General features: G+C 48.6%; 1 protein-coding gene across 3 annotated transcripts in view; it reads right to left on the bottom strand.

Moving 5' to 3' along the window:
• ERICH3 (glutamate rich 3) overlaps positions 1-20978 on the bottom strand; it is a 205718-nt gene that overhangs the window by 24114 nt on the left and 160626 nt on the right. For 2 of the 3 annotated variants that reach the window (XM_063939078.1, XM_063939079.1), the window contains one exon: positions 16299-16736. The exons of the other annotated variant lie outside the window; for it this stretch is intronic. In XM_063939078.1, coding sequence (XP_063795148.1) covers positions 16299-16736 — 438 coding nt within the window. The remainder of the gene's footprint in view (positions 1-16298; positions 16737-20978) is intronic. 3 annotated transcript variants of the gene reach the window in all.

The raw sequence follows: 20978 nt of genomic DNA, 5'->3' as shown, positions 1-20978 counted from the left end.
GGCATGCTGGGATATGTAGTTTCACAACAGATGGAGGGCCGCAGTTTGGACATGCCTGATTTAAGGCAACCACTTACAATATATATATATATATATATATATATATAAATCATTTCAAACCTTGTGGTGTTTCTCTTTTTTGAGACTGTTTATATGGTTATAAAATAATAATCCAGCGTCCCATTTATGTTGCATTTGCTGTGTGTTTTATGGGTTTTTCAGATGGTAAATTCAGCAATCCAAAAGTGTATACGAAATCAATCATAAAGATAAGACTTCAAGTTTAACGAGAAGGGATATGTCTGGGCAGAATTACTCTAATTAGCGATTTATCTTATCCTTAAATGTTTGTTTTCTGTCATGTCTAAAGTTTTATGTTGTGTTCTAGAAGATATATCTTCATAAATCCCGGAAGCAATCAGGTTTTTAGCCCCATTTTGGCTGCTTTGCTAATACACAAAGGCGCGCGGAACACAGGAGATGTAATCTGAGAAATGAATGGCAGGAAAACGCAAAACACGGTTACTGGTTTATTTTATACACGCTGGAAGGACAATAGAACACAATACCGCAAACAAAGGGAACAGCAAAACAACATAGTAACAATGTTACTACGCAACCATAACGGCATCACAAAGCCACTGATTACATTACATTTGCATATCGATTTATAAGCTGTGACAGCGGATTAACCCTTAATAGGCAATCTTATAATAATGGCAATCCTCATTTACTACTATAATTGGTGAAGTAAATATTTTTAAAATATATTTTTTTAGATTAATATTTGAATTAAAAGGAACACTCAGAAATCACGTAATTACCAATTCTATGGGCACACATAATTAGGCTTACCATCGATCCCTTTAAACCGGGACACAAATTAATTACACAGGTTCTGTGGCTGGCTGACTGTAAGGGATCTATTTACTAAGCCTTGGTTGGAGATAAAGTACCAGCCAATCAGCTCCTAACTGTCATGTCACAGGCTGGGTTTGAAAAATAACGTTAGGAGCTGATTGGCTGGTACTGTATCTCCGGCCACTTTATTTCCATCCAGGACTTAGTACATAGACCCCTAAGCCTGTATTTCACCAGGTTTTAATCAGCAACAGAACCTGTGTAATCCATGAGCGTCCCAGTTTATGTCCTGTGTAGTGGCACTATGCGTGTCCTGTGTAGTGGCACTATGCGTGTCCTGTGTAGTGGCACTATGCGTGTCCTGTGTAGTGGCACTATGCGTGTCCTGTGTAGTGGCACTATGCGTGTCCTGTGTAGTGGCACTATGCGTGTCCTGTGTAGTGGCACTATGCGTGTCCTGTGTAGTGGCACTATGCGTGTCCTGTGTAGTGGCACTATGCGTGTCCTGTGTAGTGGCACTATGCGTGTCCTGTGTAGTGGCACTATGCGTGTCCTGTGTAGTGGCACTATGCGTGTCCTGTGTAGTGGCACTGACCATGTGTGTCCTGTGTAGTGGAACAGACCGCGCGTGTCCTGTGTAGTGGAACAGACCGCGCGTGTCCTGTATAGTGGCACTGACCATGAGTGTCCTGTGTAGAGGCACAGACCGCACGTGTCCTGTGTAGAGACAGACTATGCGTGACCTGTGTAGTGGCACTGACCATGCGTGTCCTGTGTAGTGGCATAGACCGTGTTTGTCCTGTGTAGTGGCACAGACTATGTGTGTCCTGTGTAGTGGCATAGACCGTGCATGTCCTGTGTAGTGCACAGACTGTGCGTGTCCTGTGTAGTGGAACAGACCGCGCGTGTCCTGTATAGTGGCACAGACCATGCGTGTCTTGTGTAGTGGCACAGACCGCACATGTCCTGTATAGTGGCACTGACCATGAGTGTCCTGTGTAGAGGCACAGACCATGCGTGTCCTATGTAGTGGCACTGGCCGCGCGTGTCCTGTGTAGAGACAGACTATGCGTGTCCTGTGTAGTGGCACTGACCATGCGTGTCCTGTGTAGTGGCACAGACTATGTGTGTCCTGTGTAGTGGCACAGATTATGTGTGTCCTGTGTAGTGGCACAGACCATGTGTGTCCTGTGTAGTGGCACTGACCATGCGTGTCCTGTGTAGTGGCATAGACCGTGTGTGTCCTGTGTAGTGGCACAGACTATGTGTGTCCTGTGTAGTGGCACAGATTATGTGTGTCCTGTGTAGTGGCACAGACCATGCGTGTCCTGTGTAGTGGCACTGACCATGCGTGTCCTGTGTAGTGGCACAGACTATGTGTGTCCTGTGTAGTGGCACAGATTATGTGTGTCCTGTGTAGTGGCACAGACCATGTGTGTCCTGTGTAGTGGCACTGACCATGCGTGTCCTGTGTAGTGGCACAGACCATGCGTGTCCTGTGTAGTGGCACTGACCATGCCTGTCCTGTGTAGTGGCACAGACTATGTGTGTCCTGTGTAGTGGCACTGACCATGTGTGTCCTGTGTAGTGGCACTGACCATGTGTGTCCTGTGTAGTGGCACTGACCATGTGTGTCCTGTGTAGTGGCACTGACCATGTGTGTCCTGTGTAGTGGCACAGACCGTGCGTGTCCTGTGTAGTGGCACAGACCGTGCGTGTCCTGTGTAGTGGCACAGACCGCACGTGTCCTGTGTAGTGGAACAGACCGCACGTGTCCTGTGTAGTGGCACTGGCCGCGCGTGTCCTGTGTAGAGACAGACTATGCGTGACCTGTGTACTGGCACTGACCATGCGTGTCCTGTGTAGTGGCACAGACTATGTGTGTCCTGTGTAGTGGCACAGACTATGTGTGTCCTGTGTAGTGGCACTGACCATGTGTGTCCTGTGTAGTGGCACAGACTATGTGTGTCCTGTGTAGTGGCATAGACCGTGCATGTCCTGTGTAGTGCACAGACTGTGCGTGTCCTGTGTAGTGGCACTGACCGCGCGTGTCCTGTGTAGTGGAACAGACCGCGCGTGTCCTGTATAGTGACACAGACCGTGCGTGTCCTGTATAGTGGCACAGACCATGCGTGTCTTGTGTAGTGGCACAGACCGCACATGTCCTGTATAGTGGCACTGACCATGAGTGTCCTGTGTAGAGGCACAGACCATGCGTGTCCTATGTAGTGGCACTGGCCGCGCGTGTCCTGTGTAGAGACAGACTATGCGTGTCCTGTGTAGTGGCACTGACCATGCGTGTCCTGTGTAGTGGCACAGACTATGTGTGTCCTGTGTAGTGGCACAGATTATGTGTGTCCTGTGTAGTGGCACAGACCATGTGTGTCCTGTGTAGTGGCACTGACCATGCGTGTCCTGTGTAGTGGCATAGACCGTGTGTGTCCTGTGTAGTGGCACAGACTATGTGTGTCCTGTGTAGTGGCATATACCGTGCATGTCCTGTGTAGTGGCACTGACCATGCGTGTCCTGTGTAGTGGCACTGACCATAAGCTTCTTGTACAGTATATAGCTAAGTTTTGTTCCACATAATACTCATTTATTAACTGTTATTTTGCCGTGCACAATGTATTATCCCTCAGTTACCCGCTGTATCCCTTTACACCACGGTCATAAAACGCCAGGTAGTGCTTGAAACGCTGGTTGGTATACAGAGGTAAATCAAATCACAGGCAGGAATGCTCTGCACGGTTATATTCTGTCAGGCAGGAATGCTCTGCACGGTTATATTTTGTCAGGCAGGAATGCTCTGCACGGTTATATTTTGTCAGGCAGGAATGCTCTGCACGGTTATATTCTGTCAGGCAGGAATGCTCTGCACGGTTATATTTTGTCAGGCAGGAACGCTCTGCAAGGTTATATTCTGTCAGGCAGGAACGCTCTGCACGGTTATATTCTGTCAGGCAGGAACGCTCTGCACGGTTATATTCTGTCAGGCAGGAATGCTCTGCACGGTTATATTCTGTCAGGCAGGAATGCTCTGCACGGTTATATTATGTCAGGCAGGAATGCTCTGTACGGTTATATTCTGTCAGGCAGGAATGCTCTGCACGGTTATATTCTGTCTGAACGTTAAAAATGACTTTATGACCCGAAATTTCCCAGACTTATAATCAGATACGAGGTCATTAATTTATATAGGGGGTCATTCCGAGTTGATCGCTCGCTAGCAGTTTTTAGCAGGGAGTGTATTTTAGCTTAGCAGAAGTGCGAACGAAAGGATCGCAGAGCGGCTACAAAATAATTTTGTGCAGTTTCAGAGCAGCTTCAGACCTACACAGCGCTTGCGATCACTTCAGACCATTCTGTTCCGGATTTTACATCACAAACACGCCATGCGTTCGCCCAGCCACGCCTGCGTTTTTCCAGCCACGCCTGCGTTTTTCTGAGCACTCCCTGAAAACGGTCAGTTGCCACCCAAGAACGCCCACTTCAAGTCAATCACTCTGCGGCAGCCAGTGCGACTGAAATGCATCGCTATCCCTGTGTAAAACTACATCGAACGTTGTACTCGTACGTCGCGCCGCATGCGCAGAACTGCCTTTTTGTGCATGATCGCTGCATAGCGAACAAATGCAGCTAGCTATCAACTCGGAATGACCCCGATTGTCTCTACACATTGGGCCTAATTCTGAGTTGATCGCAGCAGCAAATTTGTTAGCAGTTGGGCAAAACCATGTGCACTGCAGGGGGGGCATATGTAACATGTGCAGAGAGAGTTAGATTTGGGTGGGGTGTATTCAAACTGAAATCTAAATTGCAGTGCACAGAAACAATATAACCCACCCAAATCTAACTCTCTCTGCACATGTTACATCTGCCCCCCCCCCCCCCCCCCCTGCAGTGCACATGGTTTTGCCCAATAGCTAACAAACTTGCTGCTGCGATCAACTCACAACTAGGCCCCTTGAACGAAGTTCATAAAATTTCCGCTTTTTTTTAAATTGTGTTTTAAAAAACTTTGTTTTTGGCAGGGTATAAAACAACTATGAATTGTGCTTATTGTGAATGTGCACCTTGCTGAATTCTCTGCGGTTACACAATAGCTGCAATGGTTCCACATCGCACTCTTCTCACCTATAACCTCTCCATTTTTTTCCAGCAAAAGGCCGAAAGGGTGATGACCCAACCACATGACCTTTCCATCATCAGGAAAAAAGAGTGCTGTGTGGGAGCATTACAGCCAACGAGACCGCAGAGGAACTTACAAATGGCAAATCTTTCTATGTGGGAATTCAATTAAACTCGCTATTAAATAGCGCTGGGAATGAGTGGCCAGAGCTATTCAATTAGTCGCATCGTTCCCCGCACTTAAGTCGAGAGATGCAGAAAATAGGATTTTAATTACCTACCGGTAAATCCTTTCTCTGACGTCCTAGTGGATGCTGGGGACTCCGTCAGGACCATGGGGATTAGCGGCTCCGCAGGAGACAGGGCACAAAAATAAAGCTTTAGGATCAGGTGGTGTGCACTGGCTCCTCCCCCTATGACCCTCCTCCAAGCCTCAGTTAGGTTTTTGTGCCCGTCCGAGCAGGGTGCAATCTAGGTGGCTCTCCTAAAGAGCTGCTTAGAAAAAGTTTTTAGGTTTTTTATTTTCAGTGAGTCCTGCTGGCAACAGGCTCACTGCATCGAGGGACTTAGGGGAGAGAAGTGAACTCACCTGCGTGCAGGATGGATTGGCTTCTTAGGCTACTGGACACCATTAGCTCCAGAGGGAGTCGGAACACAGGTCTCACCCTGGGGTTCGTCCCGGAGCCGCGCCGCCGACCCCCCTTGCAGATGCCGAAGATGGAAGAGGTCCAGAAGCAGGCGGCAGAAGACTTTTCAGTCTTCCTAAGGTAGCGCACAGCACTGCAGCTGTGCGCCATTGTTGTCAGCACACTTCACACAGCGGTCACGGAGGGTGCAGGGCGCTGGGGGGGGCGCCCTGGGCAGCAATGTATAATACCTTTTTATGGCTAAAAATACATCACATATAGCCCTTGAGGCTATATGGATGTATTTAACCCCTGCCAGATCTCACAAACTCCGGAGAAGAGCCCGCCGAAATAGGGGGCGGGGCTTATTCTCCTCAGCACACAGCGCCATTTTCCTGCTCAGCTCCGCTGTGAGGAAGGCTCCCAGGACTCTCCCCTGCACTGCACTACAGAAACAGGGTAAAACAGAGAGGGGGGGCACTTTTTTTGGCAATATTACTATATTTAAGCTGCTATAAGGATACAACACTTATATAGGGTTGTTACCATATATATTATAGCGCTTGGGTGTGTGCTGGCAAACTCTCCCTCTGTCTCCCCAAAGGGCTAGTGGGGTCCTGTCTTCAATAGAGCATTCCCTGTGTGTCTGCTGTGTGTCGGTACGTGTGTGTCGACATGTATGAGGACGATGTTGGTGTGGAGGCAGAGCAATTGCCGGTAATGGTGATGTCACCCCCCAGGGAGTCGACACCGGAATGGATGGCTTTGTTTATGGAATTACGTGATAATGTCAGCACATTACAAAAATCAGTTGACGACATGAGACGGCCGTCAAACCAGTTAGTACCTGCCCAGGCGTCTCAGACACCGTCAGGGGCTGTAAAACGCCCTTTACCTCAGTCGGTCGATACAGACCCAGACACGGATACTGAATCTAGTGTCGACGGTGAAGAAACAAACGTATTTTCCAGTAGGGCCACACGTTATATGATCACGGCAATGAAGGAGGCTTTGCATATCTCTGATACTACAAGTACCACAAAAAGGGGTATTATGTGGGGGGTGAAAAAACTACCTGTAGTTTTTCCTGAATCAGAGGAATTGAATGATGTATGTGATGAAGCGTGGGTTAACCCAGATAGAAAAGGGCTAATTTCAAAAAAGTTATTGGCATTATACCCTTTCCCGCCAGAGGTTAGGGCGCGCTGGGAAACACCCCCTAAGGTGGATAAGGCGCTCACACGCTTATCAAAACAAGTGGCGTTACCGTCTCCTGATACGGCCGCCCTCAAGGATCCAGCTGATAGGAGGCTGGAAACTACCCTAAAAAGTATATACACACATACTGGTGTTATACTGCGACCAGCCATCGCCTCAGCCTGGATGTGCAGTGCTGGGGTGGTCTGGTCGGATTCCCTGACTGAAAATATTGATACCCTGGATAGGGACAGTATTTTACAGACTTTAGAGCAATTAAAGGATGCTTTTCTTTATATGCGAGATGCTCAGAGGGATATTTGCACTCTGGCATCGAGAGTAAGTGCGATGTCCATATCTGCCAGAAGAAGTTTATGGACACGACAGTGGTCAGGTGATGCGGATTCCAAACGGCATATGGAAGTATTGCCGTATAAAGGGGAGGAATTATTTGGCGTCGGTCTATCGGATCTGGTGGCCACGGCAACGGCCGGGAAATCCACCTTTTTACCTCAGACCCCCTCCCAACAGAAAAAGACACCGTCTTTTCAGCCGCAGTCCTTTCGGTCCTATAAGAACAAGCGGGCAAAAGGACAGTCATATCTGCCCCGAGGCAGAGGAAAGGGTAAGAGAGGGCAGCAAGCAGCTCCTTCCCAGGAACAGAAGCCCTCCGCGGGTTCTGCAAAGCCCTCAGCATGACGCTGGGGCTTTACAAGCGGACTCAGGAACGGTGGGGGGTCGACTCAAGAATTTCAGCGCGCAGTGGGCTTGCTCACAGGTGGACCCCTGGATCCTGCAGGTAGTATCTCAGGGTTACAGGTTGGAATTCGAGAAGTCTCCCCCTCGCCGGTTCCTAAAGTCTGCTTTGCCAACGTCTCCCTCAGACAGGGCGACGGTATTGGAAGCCATTCACAAGCTGTTTTCTCAGCAGGTGATAGTCAAGGTACCCCTCCTACAACAGGGAAAGGGGTATTACTCCACGCTATTTGTGGTACCGAAGCCAGACGGCTCGGTAAGACCTATTCTAAATCTGAAATCTTTGAACCTGTACATACAAAAATTCAAGTTCAAGATGGAATCACTCAGAGCAGTGATAGCGAATCTGGAAGAAGGGGACTTTATGGTGTCCCTGGACATAAAAGATGCTTACCTGCATGTCCCAATTTGCCCTTCACATCAAGGGTACCTCAGGTTCGTGGTGCAAAACTGTCATTATCAGTTTCAGACGCTGCCGTTTGGATTGTCCACGGCACCTCGGGTCTTTACCAAGGTAATGGCCGAAATGATGATTCTTCTGCGAAGAAGAGGCGTATTAATTATCCCTTACTTGGACGATCTCCTGATAAGGGCAAGGTCCAGAGAACAGCTGGAGGACGGAGTAGCACTAACCCAAGTAGTGCTGCAACAACACGGGTGGATTCTGAATTTTCCAAAATCTCAGTTGACCCCGACAACACGTCTGCTGTTCCTGGGAATGATTCTGGACACGGTTCAGAAAAAGGTGTTTCTTCCGGAGGAGAAAGCCAAGGAGTTATCCGAACTTGTCAGGAAACTCCTAAAACCAGGAAAAGTGTCTGTGCATCAATGCACAAGAGTCCTGGGAAAGATGGTGGCTTCTTACGAAGCAATCCCATTCGGCAGATTCCACGCACGAACTTTTCAGTGGGATCTGCTGGACAAATGGTCCGGATCGCATCTGCAGATGCATCAGCGGATAACCTTATCGCCACGGACAAGGGTGTCTCTTCTGTGGTGGTTGCAGAGTGCTCATCTGTTAGAAGGCCGCAGATTCGGCATACAGGACTGGGTCCTGGTGACCACGGATGCCAGTCTGAGAGGCTGGGGAGCGGTCACACAGGGAAGAAACTTCCAGGGAGTATGGTCAAGCCTGGAGATGTCTCTTCACATAAATATACTGGAGCTAAGAGCGATTTACAATGCTCTAAGCCTGGCAAGACCCCTGCTTCAGGGTCAGCCGGTGTTGATCCAGTCGGACAACATCACGGCAGTCGCCCACGTAAACAGACAGGGCGGCACAAGAAGCAGGAGAGCAATGACAGAAGCTGCAAGGATTCTTCGCTGGGCGGAAGATCATGTGATAGCACTGTCAGCAGTGTTCATTCCGGGAGTGGACAACTGGGAAGCAGACTTCCTCAGCAGACACGATCTACACCCGGGAGAGTGGGGACTTCATCCAGAAGTCTTCCACATGATTGTGAACCGTTGGGAAAAACCAAAGGTGGATATGATGGCGTCTCGCCTCAACAAAAAACTGGACAGGTATTGCGCCAGGTCAAGAGACCCTCAGGCAATAGCTGTGGACGCTCTGGTAACACCGTGGGTGTTCCAGTCAGTGTATGTGTTTCCTCCTCTGCCTCTCATACCCAAAGTACTGAGAATTATACGGCAAAGGGGAGTAAGAACGATACTCGTGGCTCCGGATTGGCCAAGAAGAACTTGGTACCCGGAACTTCAGGAGATGCTCACGGAAAATCCGTGGCCTCTACCTCTAAGGCGGGACCTGATTCAGCAGGGACCGTGTCTATTCCAAGACTTACCGCGGCTGCGTTTGACGGCGTGGCGGTTGAACGCCGAATTCTAAGGGAAAAAGGCATTCCGGAAGAGGTCATTCCTACACTGGTTAAAGCCAGGAAGGAGGTGACTGCACAACATTATCACCGCTTTTGGAGAAAATATGTTGCGTGGTGTGAGGCCAGGAAGGTCCCCACGGAGGAATTTCAACTGGGTCGATTCCTACATTTCCCGCAAACAGGATTGTCTATTGGCCTCAAATTGGGGTCCATTAAGGTTCAAATTTCGGCCCTGTCGATTTTCTTCCAGAAAGAATTGGCTTCAGTTCCTGAAGTCCAGACTTTTGTTAAAGGAGTACTACATATACAGCCCCCGGTTGTGCCCCCTGTGGCTCCGTGGGACCTTAATGTAGTTTTGGATTTTCTCAAATCCCATTGGTTTGAGCCACTCAAATCGGTGGATTTGAAATATCTTACGTGGAAAGTAACCATGCTACTGGCCCTGGCTTCAGCCAGGAGAGTATCAGAATTGGCGGCTTTATCGTATAAAAGCCCATATCTGATTTTCCATTCGGACAGGGCAGAACTGCGGACGCGTCCTCATTTTCTGCCTAAGGTGGTGTCAGCGTTTCATCTGAACCAGCCTATTGTGGTGCCTGCGGCTACTAGCGATTTGGAGGATTCCAAGTTGCTGGACGTTGTCCGGGCATTGAGAATATATATTTCAAGGACGGCTGGAGTCAGAAAATCTGACTCGCTGTTTATACTGTATGCACCCAACAAGCTGGGTGCTCCTGCTTCTAAGCAGACGATTGCTCGTTGGATTTGTAGCACAATTCAACTTGCACATTCTGTGGCAGGCCTGCCACAGCCTAAATCTGTCAAGGCCCATTCCACAAGGAAGGTGGGCTCATCCTGGGCGGCTGCCCGAGGAGTCTCGGCATTACAACTCTGCCGAGCAGCTACGTGGTCGGGGGAGAACACGTTTGTAAAATTCTACAAATTTGATACCCTGGCTAAAGAGGACCTGGAGTTCTCTCATTCGGTGCTGCAGAGTCATCCGCACTCTCCCGCCCGTTTGGGAGCTTTGGTATAATCCCCATGGTCCTGACGGAGTCCCCAGCATCCACTAGGACGTCAGAGAAAATAAGATTTTACTTACCGATAAATCTATTTCTCGTAGTCCGTAGTGGATGCTGGGCGCCCATCCCAAGTGCGGATTGTCTGCAATACTTGTACATAGTTATTGTTACAAAAAAAATCGGGTTGTTATTGTTGTGAGCCGTCTGTTCAGAGGCTCCTACGTTTGTCATACTGTTAACTGGGTTCAGATCACAAGTTGTACGGTGTGATTGGTGTGGCTGGTATGAGTCTTACCCGGGATTCAAAATCCTTCCTTATTGTGTACGCTCGTCCGGGCACAGTATCCTAACTGAGGCTTGGAGGAGGGTCATAGGGGGAGGAGCCAGTGCACACCACCTGATCCTAAAGCTTTATTTTTGTGCCCTGTCTCCTGCGGAGCCGCTAATCCCCATGGTCCTGACGGGAGTCCCCAGCATCCACTACGGACTACGAGAAATAGATTTATCGGTAAGTAAAATCTTATTTTTCTCGTAGTCCGTAGAGGATGCTGGGGTCCACATTAGTACCATGGGGTATAGACAGGTCCACCAGGAGCCATTGGCACTTTAAGAGTTTGAGAGTGTGGGCTGGCTCCTCCCTCTATGCCCCTCCTACCAGACTCAGTCTAGAAACTGTGCCCGAGGAGACGGACATCTTCGAGAGAAGGATTATACCCAGATAGTGGCGAGATTCATACCAGCTCACACATATAAGGCAAACCAAGCTAACTAGCTTGAAACTCAGCAACAGCTGAAATAATACTTAACCAAGTAACAAGGCAGTACGCAACTAAGTACGGACTACGAGAAAAGGATTTACCGGTAGGTAATTAAAATCCTATTTTCTCTTACATCCTAGAGGATGCTGGGGTCCACATTAGTACCATGGGGATGTGCCAAAGCTCCCAGAACGGGAGGGAGAGCGCGGAGGCTCCTGCAGAACTGATTGACCAAACTTTAGGTCCTCAGAGGCCAAAGTATCGAATTTATAGAACTTAGCAAACGTGTTCGACCTTGACCAAGTAGCCACTCGGCAAAGCTTTAAAGCCGAGAAACCCTGGGCAGCCGCCCAGGAAGACCCCACCTTACGAGTAGAGTGAGCCTTAACCGATTTCGGACACGGCAATCCTGCCGTAGAATACGCATGCTGGATAGGGAACCTGAGCCAGCGAGAAATCGTCTGCTTTGAAGCAGGACACCCAATTTTCTTGGGATCATACAGTACAAACAGAGAGTCCGATTTTCTATGACAAGCAGTCCTCTTCACATAGATTCTCAAAGCCCTCACAACATCCAAGGACTTTGATGCAATTGAGGTGTCAGTAGCAACTGGCACCACAATAGGTTGGTTGATATGAAAAGCCGACACAACCTTTGGAAGGAACTGCTGACGCGTCCTGAGCTCAGCTCTATCCTCATGGAAAATTATGTAGGAACTTTTACTAGACAAAGCCCCCAATTCCGACACACGACGAGCAGAAGCTAAGGCCAACAAAGTGACAGCCTTCCACGTGAGAAACTTAACCTCAGCCTCCTGTAAAATCTCAAACCAATCCGATTGCAGGAACTGCAAGACCACGTTAAGATCCCAGGGTGCCGTCGGCGCCACAAAGGGAGGCTGGATGTGCAGAACCCCTTTCAAAAAGGTCTGAACCTCAGGGAGGGCAGCCAATTGTTTCTGGAAGAAAATGGATAAGGCCGAAATCTGGACCTTTCATGGATCCCAACTGCAGACCCATATCCACACCTGCTTGCAGGAAGAGGAGAAAATGTCCAAGCTGAAACTCCACCGTAGGAAATTTCTTGGATTCACACCAAGACACATATTTTTTCCAAATGCGATGGTAATGTTTAGACGTTACCCCTTTCCTAGCCTGTACCAGGGTAAGAATAACCCTTCTTGGAATACCCTTTCAGGCTAAGATCTGGCGTTCAACCGCCATGCCGTCAAACGTAGCCGCGGTAAGTCCTGATAAGCGAACGACCCCTGTTGCAGAAGGTCCTCGCGAAGAGGAAGAGGCCACGGTACTTCTAGCAGTAGGTCCAGAAGATCCGCGTACCAAGCTTGCCTTGGCCAGTCCGGAGCAATGAGAATTGCCTGAACCCTTGTTCTTTTTATGAGCTTTCGAATTCTTGGAATGAGTGGAAGTGGAGGGAACACGTACACTAATGCAGTACAAAAGAATGAGAGACTTGAAAACCCACAGAGTTACCAGGGCATCCACCGCCACTGCTTGAGGGTCTCTCGACCTGGAACAGTACCTCCGAAGCTTCTTGTTGAGACGTGAGGCCATCATGTCTATTTGAGGCATGCCCCAACGACTGGTCACGTCTGCGAACACCTCCGGATGGAGGCCCCATTCTCCTGGATGGAGATCGTGTCTGCTGAGGAAGTCTGCTTCCCAGTTGTCCACTCCTGGGAGGAAGATCGCTGACAGCACCAACGCGTGCCTTTCTGCCCAGAGGAGGATTCTTGTCACCTCTGACATTGCAGCTCGGCTCTTTGTATCTCCCTGTCGGTTTATGTAGGCCACCGTCGTTACATTGTCCGACTGTACTTGAATGGCCAGATCTTGTAGAAGATGAGCCGCTTGGAGAAGACCGTTGTACACGGCTCTTAATTCCAGAATGTTTATTGGAAGACTGGCTTCCTGATTTGACCATCTTCCTTGGAAGGTTTCCCCCTGGGTAACCGCTCCCCAACCTCTGAGACTTGCATCCGTGGTCAGAAGGATCCAGTTCTGAATTCCGAACCTGTGGCTCCCTGTAGCAGGTGAGGCATTTGCAGCCACCAGAGGAGCGAAAACCTTGTCCTCGGCGAGAGACGTATCCTCTGGTGCATGTGAAGATGAGATCCCGACCATTTGTCTAGGAGATCCAGCTGGAAGGGTCGAGCATGGAATCTTCCGTACTGTAGAGCCTCGTAGGAGGCAACCATCTTCCCCAGAAGGCGAATGCACTGATGAACCGGTACCCGGGCAGGCTTCAAGACATCTCGGACCATGGATTGTATCACTAACGCTTTCTCCAGTGGAAGAAACACCCTCTGCACTTCCGTGTCGAGGATCATCCCCAGGAAAGACAATCTCCTTGTCGGCTCCAAATGCGATTTTGGAAGATTCAGGATCCAACCGTGATTCCTGAGCAGTCGAGTCGTCAGAGCAATGGACTGCAACAACTTCTCCCTGGACACTGCCTTTATCAACAGATCGTCCAGATACGGAATTAGGGTTACACCCTGCCTGCGCAGGAGAACTATCATCTCTGCCATCACCTTGGTGAACACCCTTGGTGCCGTGGAGAGACCAAATGGCAGTGCCTGGAACTGAAAGTGACTGTCTAACAGTGCGAATCGGAGATAAGCCTCTGAGGCTGCCAAATTGGAATGTGGAGGTATGCATCCTTGATATCCAGGGAAACCATGAACTCTCCCTCCTCCAGACCGGAGATCACCGCTCTCAGAGATTCCATTTTGAATTTGAACTCGATCAGATAGGGGTTTAACGATTTCAAATTCAAAATTGGCCTGACCGAACCTTCCGGCTTCGGGACCACGAAAAGGTTCGAATAATAACCCTTGTTTTGTATATAAGGTGGAACTGGGACAATAACTTGTGACCCTACCAATTTTTGGATGGCTTCCTGTAGGATAGCCCTGTCTGCCAGCAAAGCTGGTAAGCCTGATTTGAAGAATTGGTGAGGTGGGAGGTCTTGAAACTCCAGCCTGTACCCCTGGGACACAATATCCTGCACCCAGGGGTCCAGGCCGGACGCCACACAAACGTGGCTGAACCTTTTTAGCTTCCTCCAGGCCGTGCGGTCCACCGTCATGCGGAGGATTTTGATGTACCAGAAGGAGGCTTCTTGTCATGGGAGCCTGCAGTAGCAGGTTTTTTGGATTTAGCCCGACCTCCTCTAAAGAAGGTGTTGGGCTGCTTGCTCCTCAAATATAGCATTTAACTCTTTTGACGCAGGGAAGGTTAGCGAGGCTTTCTTATTATCCGTGAAGTAAGCCTCCTCAACCTGCTCCGGTATTGCTTCGGCAATATTTAACACATCTCTAATGGCTTCGATCATCAACTTCACCCCTTTTGCAAGAGATGCCGCCTCCCTCAGCACGTCCCCATCACCGTCTACCGTGTCAGAGTCGGTATCCGTGTCGTCCTGCATAATCTGGGCAAGAGCGCGTTTTTGAGAGTGAGTGCCAGGGGGCCCTGAAGGTGCCGACCCGGACCAAACAGCCATAGAGTTCTGCAAAACCTGAGTTGCAGTTTAATTTTGTGCTACCCTAGTAGAAATCTGAGAAATCATACTTTTAATAGAGGATAACCACTCCGGTTCTCTTATAGGAATCTGTGCTAAAACAGTGCAATCCTGATTACATGGAATGGGATCATCCTCAGAGGACATATCCTCTGCAGCATATGACACAGAGTCCCTAGACATGGTTCTTATTGTGAGCAAACAAGCGCCCACACACACACAGGGAAATGCAGACAGAGTTTCCCCCCTAAGTATGCCAAGAGAGACACAGAGTTTGGAGCCAACCCACACACAGCGCTTCCAAAGATAAAGGACACCCTTTACCAGCGCCAACTGTGTACCTTAATAGGTTACACAGTCTATTACACCGCCTCCCCCCCCTTCTACAACCCCCTGGTACCGCTGAGCCCCGGAGCGCAGTTAGTACTGCGCTCCCTACCCTGTTGCCGCCATCTTCACACCGGCTCCCCACTTGCCAGGGGGGCCGGTGACTAACTCGCCACTGAAGTCTTCTGGCTCTGTATGGGGGTTGGTGGCATGCTGCTGGGGTAAGCGATCCCCTGTGGCGGCGATCGACCTGTCCCCTCAGGAGCTCAGTGTCCTGTCAGCGGAGATAGTGGCTCAGACCCCTTAGGGCGGACACTACTCCCCCCCTTAGTCCCACGAAGCAGGGAGGCTGTTGCCAGCAGCCTCCCTGTGCCTAAACTCTTTTAAAATAAAAAAACTAAAGAAACTCCTATGGCGCTCCCCTAGCTGTGACCGGCTCCTCCGGGCACATTTTCTAAACTGAGTCTGGTAGGAGGGGCATAGAGGGAGGAGCCAGCCCACACTCTCAAACTCTTAAAGTGCCAATGGCTCCTGGTGGACCCGTCTATAACCCATGGTACTAATGTGGACCCCAGCATCCTCTAGGACGTAAGAGAAAGAACGCTGTTTAGTCGCAGGTGGTAAACCCACAACGCACATGGCGGTAGTCATTTTGTCAGATATCTGCTCATACCTCAGAAGGGTGCGAGCAGAAATCTGCGGCTAACTGCATTGCTCCGAGCGCTAATTCCCAGCGCTATTCAATAGCGTGTTTAATTGAATTCTTTGTACAGTTTTAGGGGTTTTTTTTATATAAACTCCTTGAACGCCATCAAAACAACATTTCCAGTTATGGAGTGACACTGATTTAGTAATATTTATGAATGACAGTCAGCACGCTAGAGTGAGAATACAACGGTTGGATACGACCTAGTGACTATGATACGCTGTGTCACGTTCCAGGATTATTAGCACAATCTGATATTTTTGCTTATAGCGGTCTGACGATGAGGAAGCAAAATGTTACTCGCCGGTATTGCTGGCAGGCCTGGTACTGAGACTTACGTGTGACACTAATGATTGCATTCTCACTTTTCTCAGTAATGATCAGTGTGTCCTTCCCATACTGTGTTCTGCATTATTGCATAGGGGACATGGAATAATGCCAGGCGCATGCTCTGCCGGATAAAACGCACTGCATACAACACACGGATAGCATGCAGTAATCCGGGGAGGCACACGGCTGATCACAGTCTGTACTCACCACCTTCCTCTTCACTGTCCCGCTTATTAACTAAGTCATCCTCTACCTCTGGCCTGTCCTCATCCATGTCACCTAAAGTTGCACTCTCATTGTTCTGCTCTTGTTCGGCCAGACTGACGCCATCCGTTTCCTGTTCGTCCTTTGCTAGGTCTTCCTGCGGCTCATCCATGTCACCGTCCTCGTTCTCCGCCAAGTCATCTTCCTCAGGACGTGCCTCCGTTGGCTCATCTCCCTCATCCGCCGCCTCCTCCGGCTCGGGATCCTTCTCTACATGAGTTTGTGCTTCGGAATGATCGTCCGACTCTTTTAGCGTTTCCTTAGAAGTTTTTCTCCTGACACCCTCTGTTTCATCATCATCATCATCGCTATCTGCGCCGTCTTCACTTGAGCTACTATCTACTGAGCTGTTCGATGAAAAGGATTCCTCGTGTTTCCTATCTACAAGGGGGAAACAAATTGTGAAATCTTAATGTGCATGTAGATGAATTCACATATGTCAAAGTTACAAATGGCGCCGGCGGGTCACAGTCACGGGGCATTACAGTGGGTTGAATGCACCCTACAGATTCCTTAGGCTCTAGCAACATCACAGAGGCATGAGGCACTATTAATATAACCAGTGAATTGATTGGGAGCAGGGGAAATTGGTTCAGCTAGGCCTGTACTCAGGGTGGTGTGAACGATGATGCCATCATAGGTACAAGGCTGAAGGGGGGGGGGCACTGTTCTTGCCCAATCGCCACCTGTCTCCAGCTTGTGGGGTGCTAGCTTCCTGCTCCCGGTCTCCTCCTCCGTGACGTCACATGCACAGGGGGCTATGGATGGCTTCCACTGTGCGCAAGTGATGGCTACAACTGAATTTGGATCATTTTTGCTAATGCTTATATTATGGGATAAATGTCTACAAATGTCTTTGTTATATGACTAAGGGGGAAATGTACCAAGCCTTCTAAAGATGACAAAAGGCGAAGTATAGCAACCAATCAGATTCTCCGTGTTTTTTAATTTTTATGGTTTTTATATAATTAATTGAAGATTCTTATTAGCGATTTTAATCAGATGTGCTATGATGTACTACGTAGATCAGTGTGTGGATGTTAGATTAGGAATTGAAGGGATATTGTGTACATAAATTAATTTAATGCCTTGAAAAAGATCAACTGATTGATTGAAACGCGTTGGTTAATAGAGGAGATCGGCGGCGGACTGACCAGACGAGGAGAGGATGGAGTATCCACGGTTGGAGCTGGCTTCCCCGAGGACATAGAACATCTATGCAGCTTCTATACGTGTATTTCAAAATTTCAAAATATGGTAGGAGGCCACCCTCATAAGTCTGGGATGTGAAATGAATATGTGTCATCTTCTCTTATGATGAAGAATTTAACTGTTGGATTGCTTTTTTAATATTAAAAAAACTTTACTTACTGGATTGAGACTCATTGGGGCAGATGTATTAACCTGGAGAAGGCATAAGGAAGTGATAAACCAGTGATATGTGCAAGGTGATAAACCCACCAGCCAATCAGCTCCAGTATGTAAATTAACAGTTAGGATCTGATTGGCTGGTGCCTTTATCACCTTGCACATATCACTGGTTTATCACTTCCTTAAGCCTTCTCCAGGTTAATACATCTGCCCCACTATATTTGGAGTTATTATCTCTGCTGTGAAATCTCTAGTCAATAATGAGATAAGTTTTATGAACTCACTACACTAGATTGTGTTTTAATCTCTTTTTTTTGCATGTAACACCATTGGAAGTATATTTCATACCGTTACTGACAATAACATTTATTCTGGAGACGGTGGAATGTAAAGAAGTTCTCTGCTTTAAGATAAGTAGAGTTCTTTTTTTTTGTTATTTATTAATTGAGGGAGCGCAGGAGAAAGGACGTCCAAATTTGATTAGTCAATCAGATTCTATCATTTTAGAGACTGCACTTGATACATTATAGCTAAATGTTTATTGGTTGCTAGGGGCAACACCTCTACTTGTCTTTTTTTTTTTTAAGAAGGTTTTATACCTCTCCACCACGGGGTTCCATTGTTTTCAACTCTTCTCCCCCAGAATCCACCCATGAGGACACTGGGGTATGGCCAGGTTAGGGTGGGACCCCAATAAGCCACAGAGCAGGTGGCAGACACAACCCCCCACACACAGAGATAATATAAATCTATGTCTAGTGCATGCGTTCACCAGTGTTATGTATCACAATATTTCAGGTCACCGTCCCTTTAAGTCAGGAAAAGGAGCAGTAAAGAGTTGTGTATAAGTGTGACACAACTGGCCACGTTGCGATGAGGCTCATTGTTCCTCCACATCTGTCCTTCAGCAATGACACCCAAGTATCCAGTAATTATCCAGATCAGCGCACACCTTTGTATAGTTAATATAACATGCAGGGTAGGTGTTATGATATTGCTAATTCCCAGGCTCACAGGGGTACCCACAGGAGTGATCAGGTGTACCACAAGTCCCAGCTTACCCAAGACCGTCCTGATTTTAAATGACTGAGGCATTTAATGAAGAGTAACAATTTTTTGTTTCTGTACACTGGTTTCATAATGCAGTTTCCGGGTTTGTATTATTGGAAGTAATTGTTGTCCTGCGCTGTTACAGACAAACGCTGCAAACCATTTAATCTCAGGCCCAAGTGACACCATTGTCTCCCGGACTGTGCCAAGCACGGGAAAGGTAAGTACCCTGCCTGAAGTGGCAGTGTAAGAGAGGTAGCAGGTGCGTGTTATTGCTCTGCTCTGGCTGGCGGCGGTGGAGATTGCACAGTGTGTGTTGTGTTAGTGGCACCAGAAAGCCGCCTCTGCCCTAAACCTACTTCTGAGACAATAAAGAAGATGGAGCCAAAACAAACATGCATAAAATGCACAAAAAATAATGAAAACCTCAGCTGAAGAACTGAACAGTAAATTATAGAAGTTTCACAGGGAAAGAGGTTCTGCAGCAGCTGTCCTGAGAGGTGCACGCTACGACGCGTCTGGGAATGTGTGTGAACCAAGCTAAGGTAACAGCGATATTTCAGAGACGTAAACTCGCTGCGGCTCTTCCATCTGCCCGCCTGTTCCTGAGAGCCATCATAGTAATGCTTAACCCCAGTATAAAATAATACCCTGTGTTGTGCGTTAACCCCACTGATATAATAGTTGATAATACTGGTAAAAATACTACATCATCACCGGATATTATAAATGAGCTTATCTCACCCTATAATCCTCAGAATAGAATTATTTAAATGTTTATTTTCCTATCATTAAGGGGAAAATTCCATCAGGCGCCGTTCATCGAATTCCGAAACGGCGGTCCCTACAGCGCCAATTTCTGTTTGCTCCCAGCACCACTGACGGGAACATAGGAAGCGCCCCTGGTGCTCACAGCACAATGCATGGGTTTTGTACCGGTGCGCCATAATGGTTCACAAAGCAGACGTCACGGTGCCCGCCTACGCTACGTAACGTAGGGATGCGAAGACACTTGAACACTTTGGTGTGAGAGAGGGGTGTGGATTATCACATCTACACTAGAAAGGTCTACAGTCATTAGGTCTACCACTAATGGTGGACATGCATTAAGTCGCAGGGTCAAGAGGTTGACACGGAATAGGTAGACAGTAGAAAAGGTCAAACAGGAATAGCATACCCTCCAGCTGGACCTTTTTGGCAGGTGCAGGACCTTTTTTTTATGGTCTGTACCGATTTTTGTCTCTTCAAACTTCCATTGAAAGTATAGGGAAAGGGGCGTGGCCATGCCCGCTTTACCTGTGGCCACGCCCCCTTTCCTAATTTGTACCGATTTTTCTATGTAAAATGTTGGAGGGCATGGAATAGGTAGACAGTAGGGTCAAAATGTCGACATGGAAATGGTCGAAACAATAAAGGTAGATACAATTTTATTTTTTGGAGGGTGTTTTCTGCTAAAGCCCCATTAGTGTACCGCGCCCTCGCGCATGGCTCGGTTCGCTCGCCATGCTGCGGGCAAGGAATGGAACCTGTCACCCTGGTATAAAACTGACCCAGTGCTGGAAAGTGACACTAAATAAATACCCCCCCCCCCCCCAACCCCCCATCCTTTATCTAATGACAGTGACTGCACAATGATATCTAGTTTATGCACTGCTGCTCTGCTAATAAGAGTCTCAAGGCCTAATTCAGACCTGATTGCGGCTGTGTTTTCGCACAGCAGCCGATCAGGTCTGAACTGCGCATGCGCCGTCGACGCAGTGCGCCGGTGCATGCCAGATGGCCGACGGCTGTCTCAGCCCTGCGATCACCTCTGCCTGATTGACAGGCAGAGACGGTCGCTGGGCGGGAGGGGACGGGACGGCGGCGTTTGGCCACTGTTTTAGGGGCGCGGTTCCGGCAACGCCGGCATGCTCGGACTATGCAGGGGGCGGGCCGCGGCGGCTGCATGATGTCACACGCAGCCGCTGCAACCCTCACAGCGACGAGTAGCTCCCTGCCAGCGTGCAGGAACTGCGCTGGTGGGGAGTTACTCTTCAAATACAAAAGCATCGCCACTGCACGATGCTTTTGTACTTGTGCGGCGAGGGAGGGGGGGGGTCAGGCCTGACATGCGGGGCGGACTAGCCCTGTGCTGGGCGTCTCCCCGCATGTCAGTGTGGCTGATCGTAGATGTGCTACATTTAGCACATCTATGATCAGGTC

Source organism: Pseudophryne corroboree, chromosome 9, assembly GCF_028390025.1.
Source record: "Pseudophryne corroboree isolate aPseCor3 chromosome 9, aPseCor3.hap2, whole genome shotgun sequence".
In the NCBI taxonomy this organism is placed as follows: Eukaryota; Metazoa; Chordata; class Amphibia; order Anura; family Myobatrachidae; genus Pseudophryne; species Pseudophryne corroboree.
Note: the sequence above shows the minus strand (reverse complement) of the source record. Positions and strands in the feature narration are given on the sequence as shown.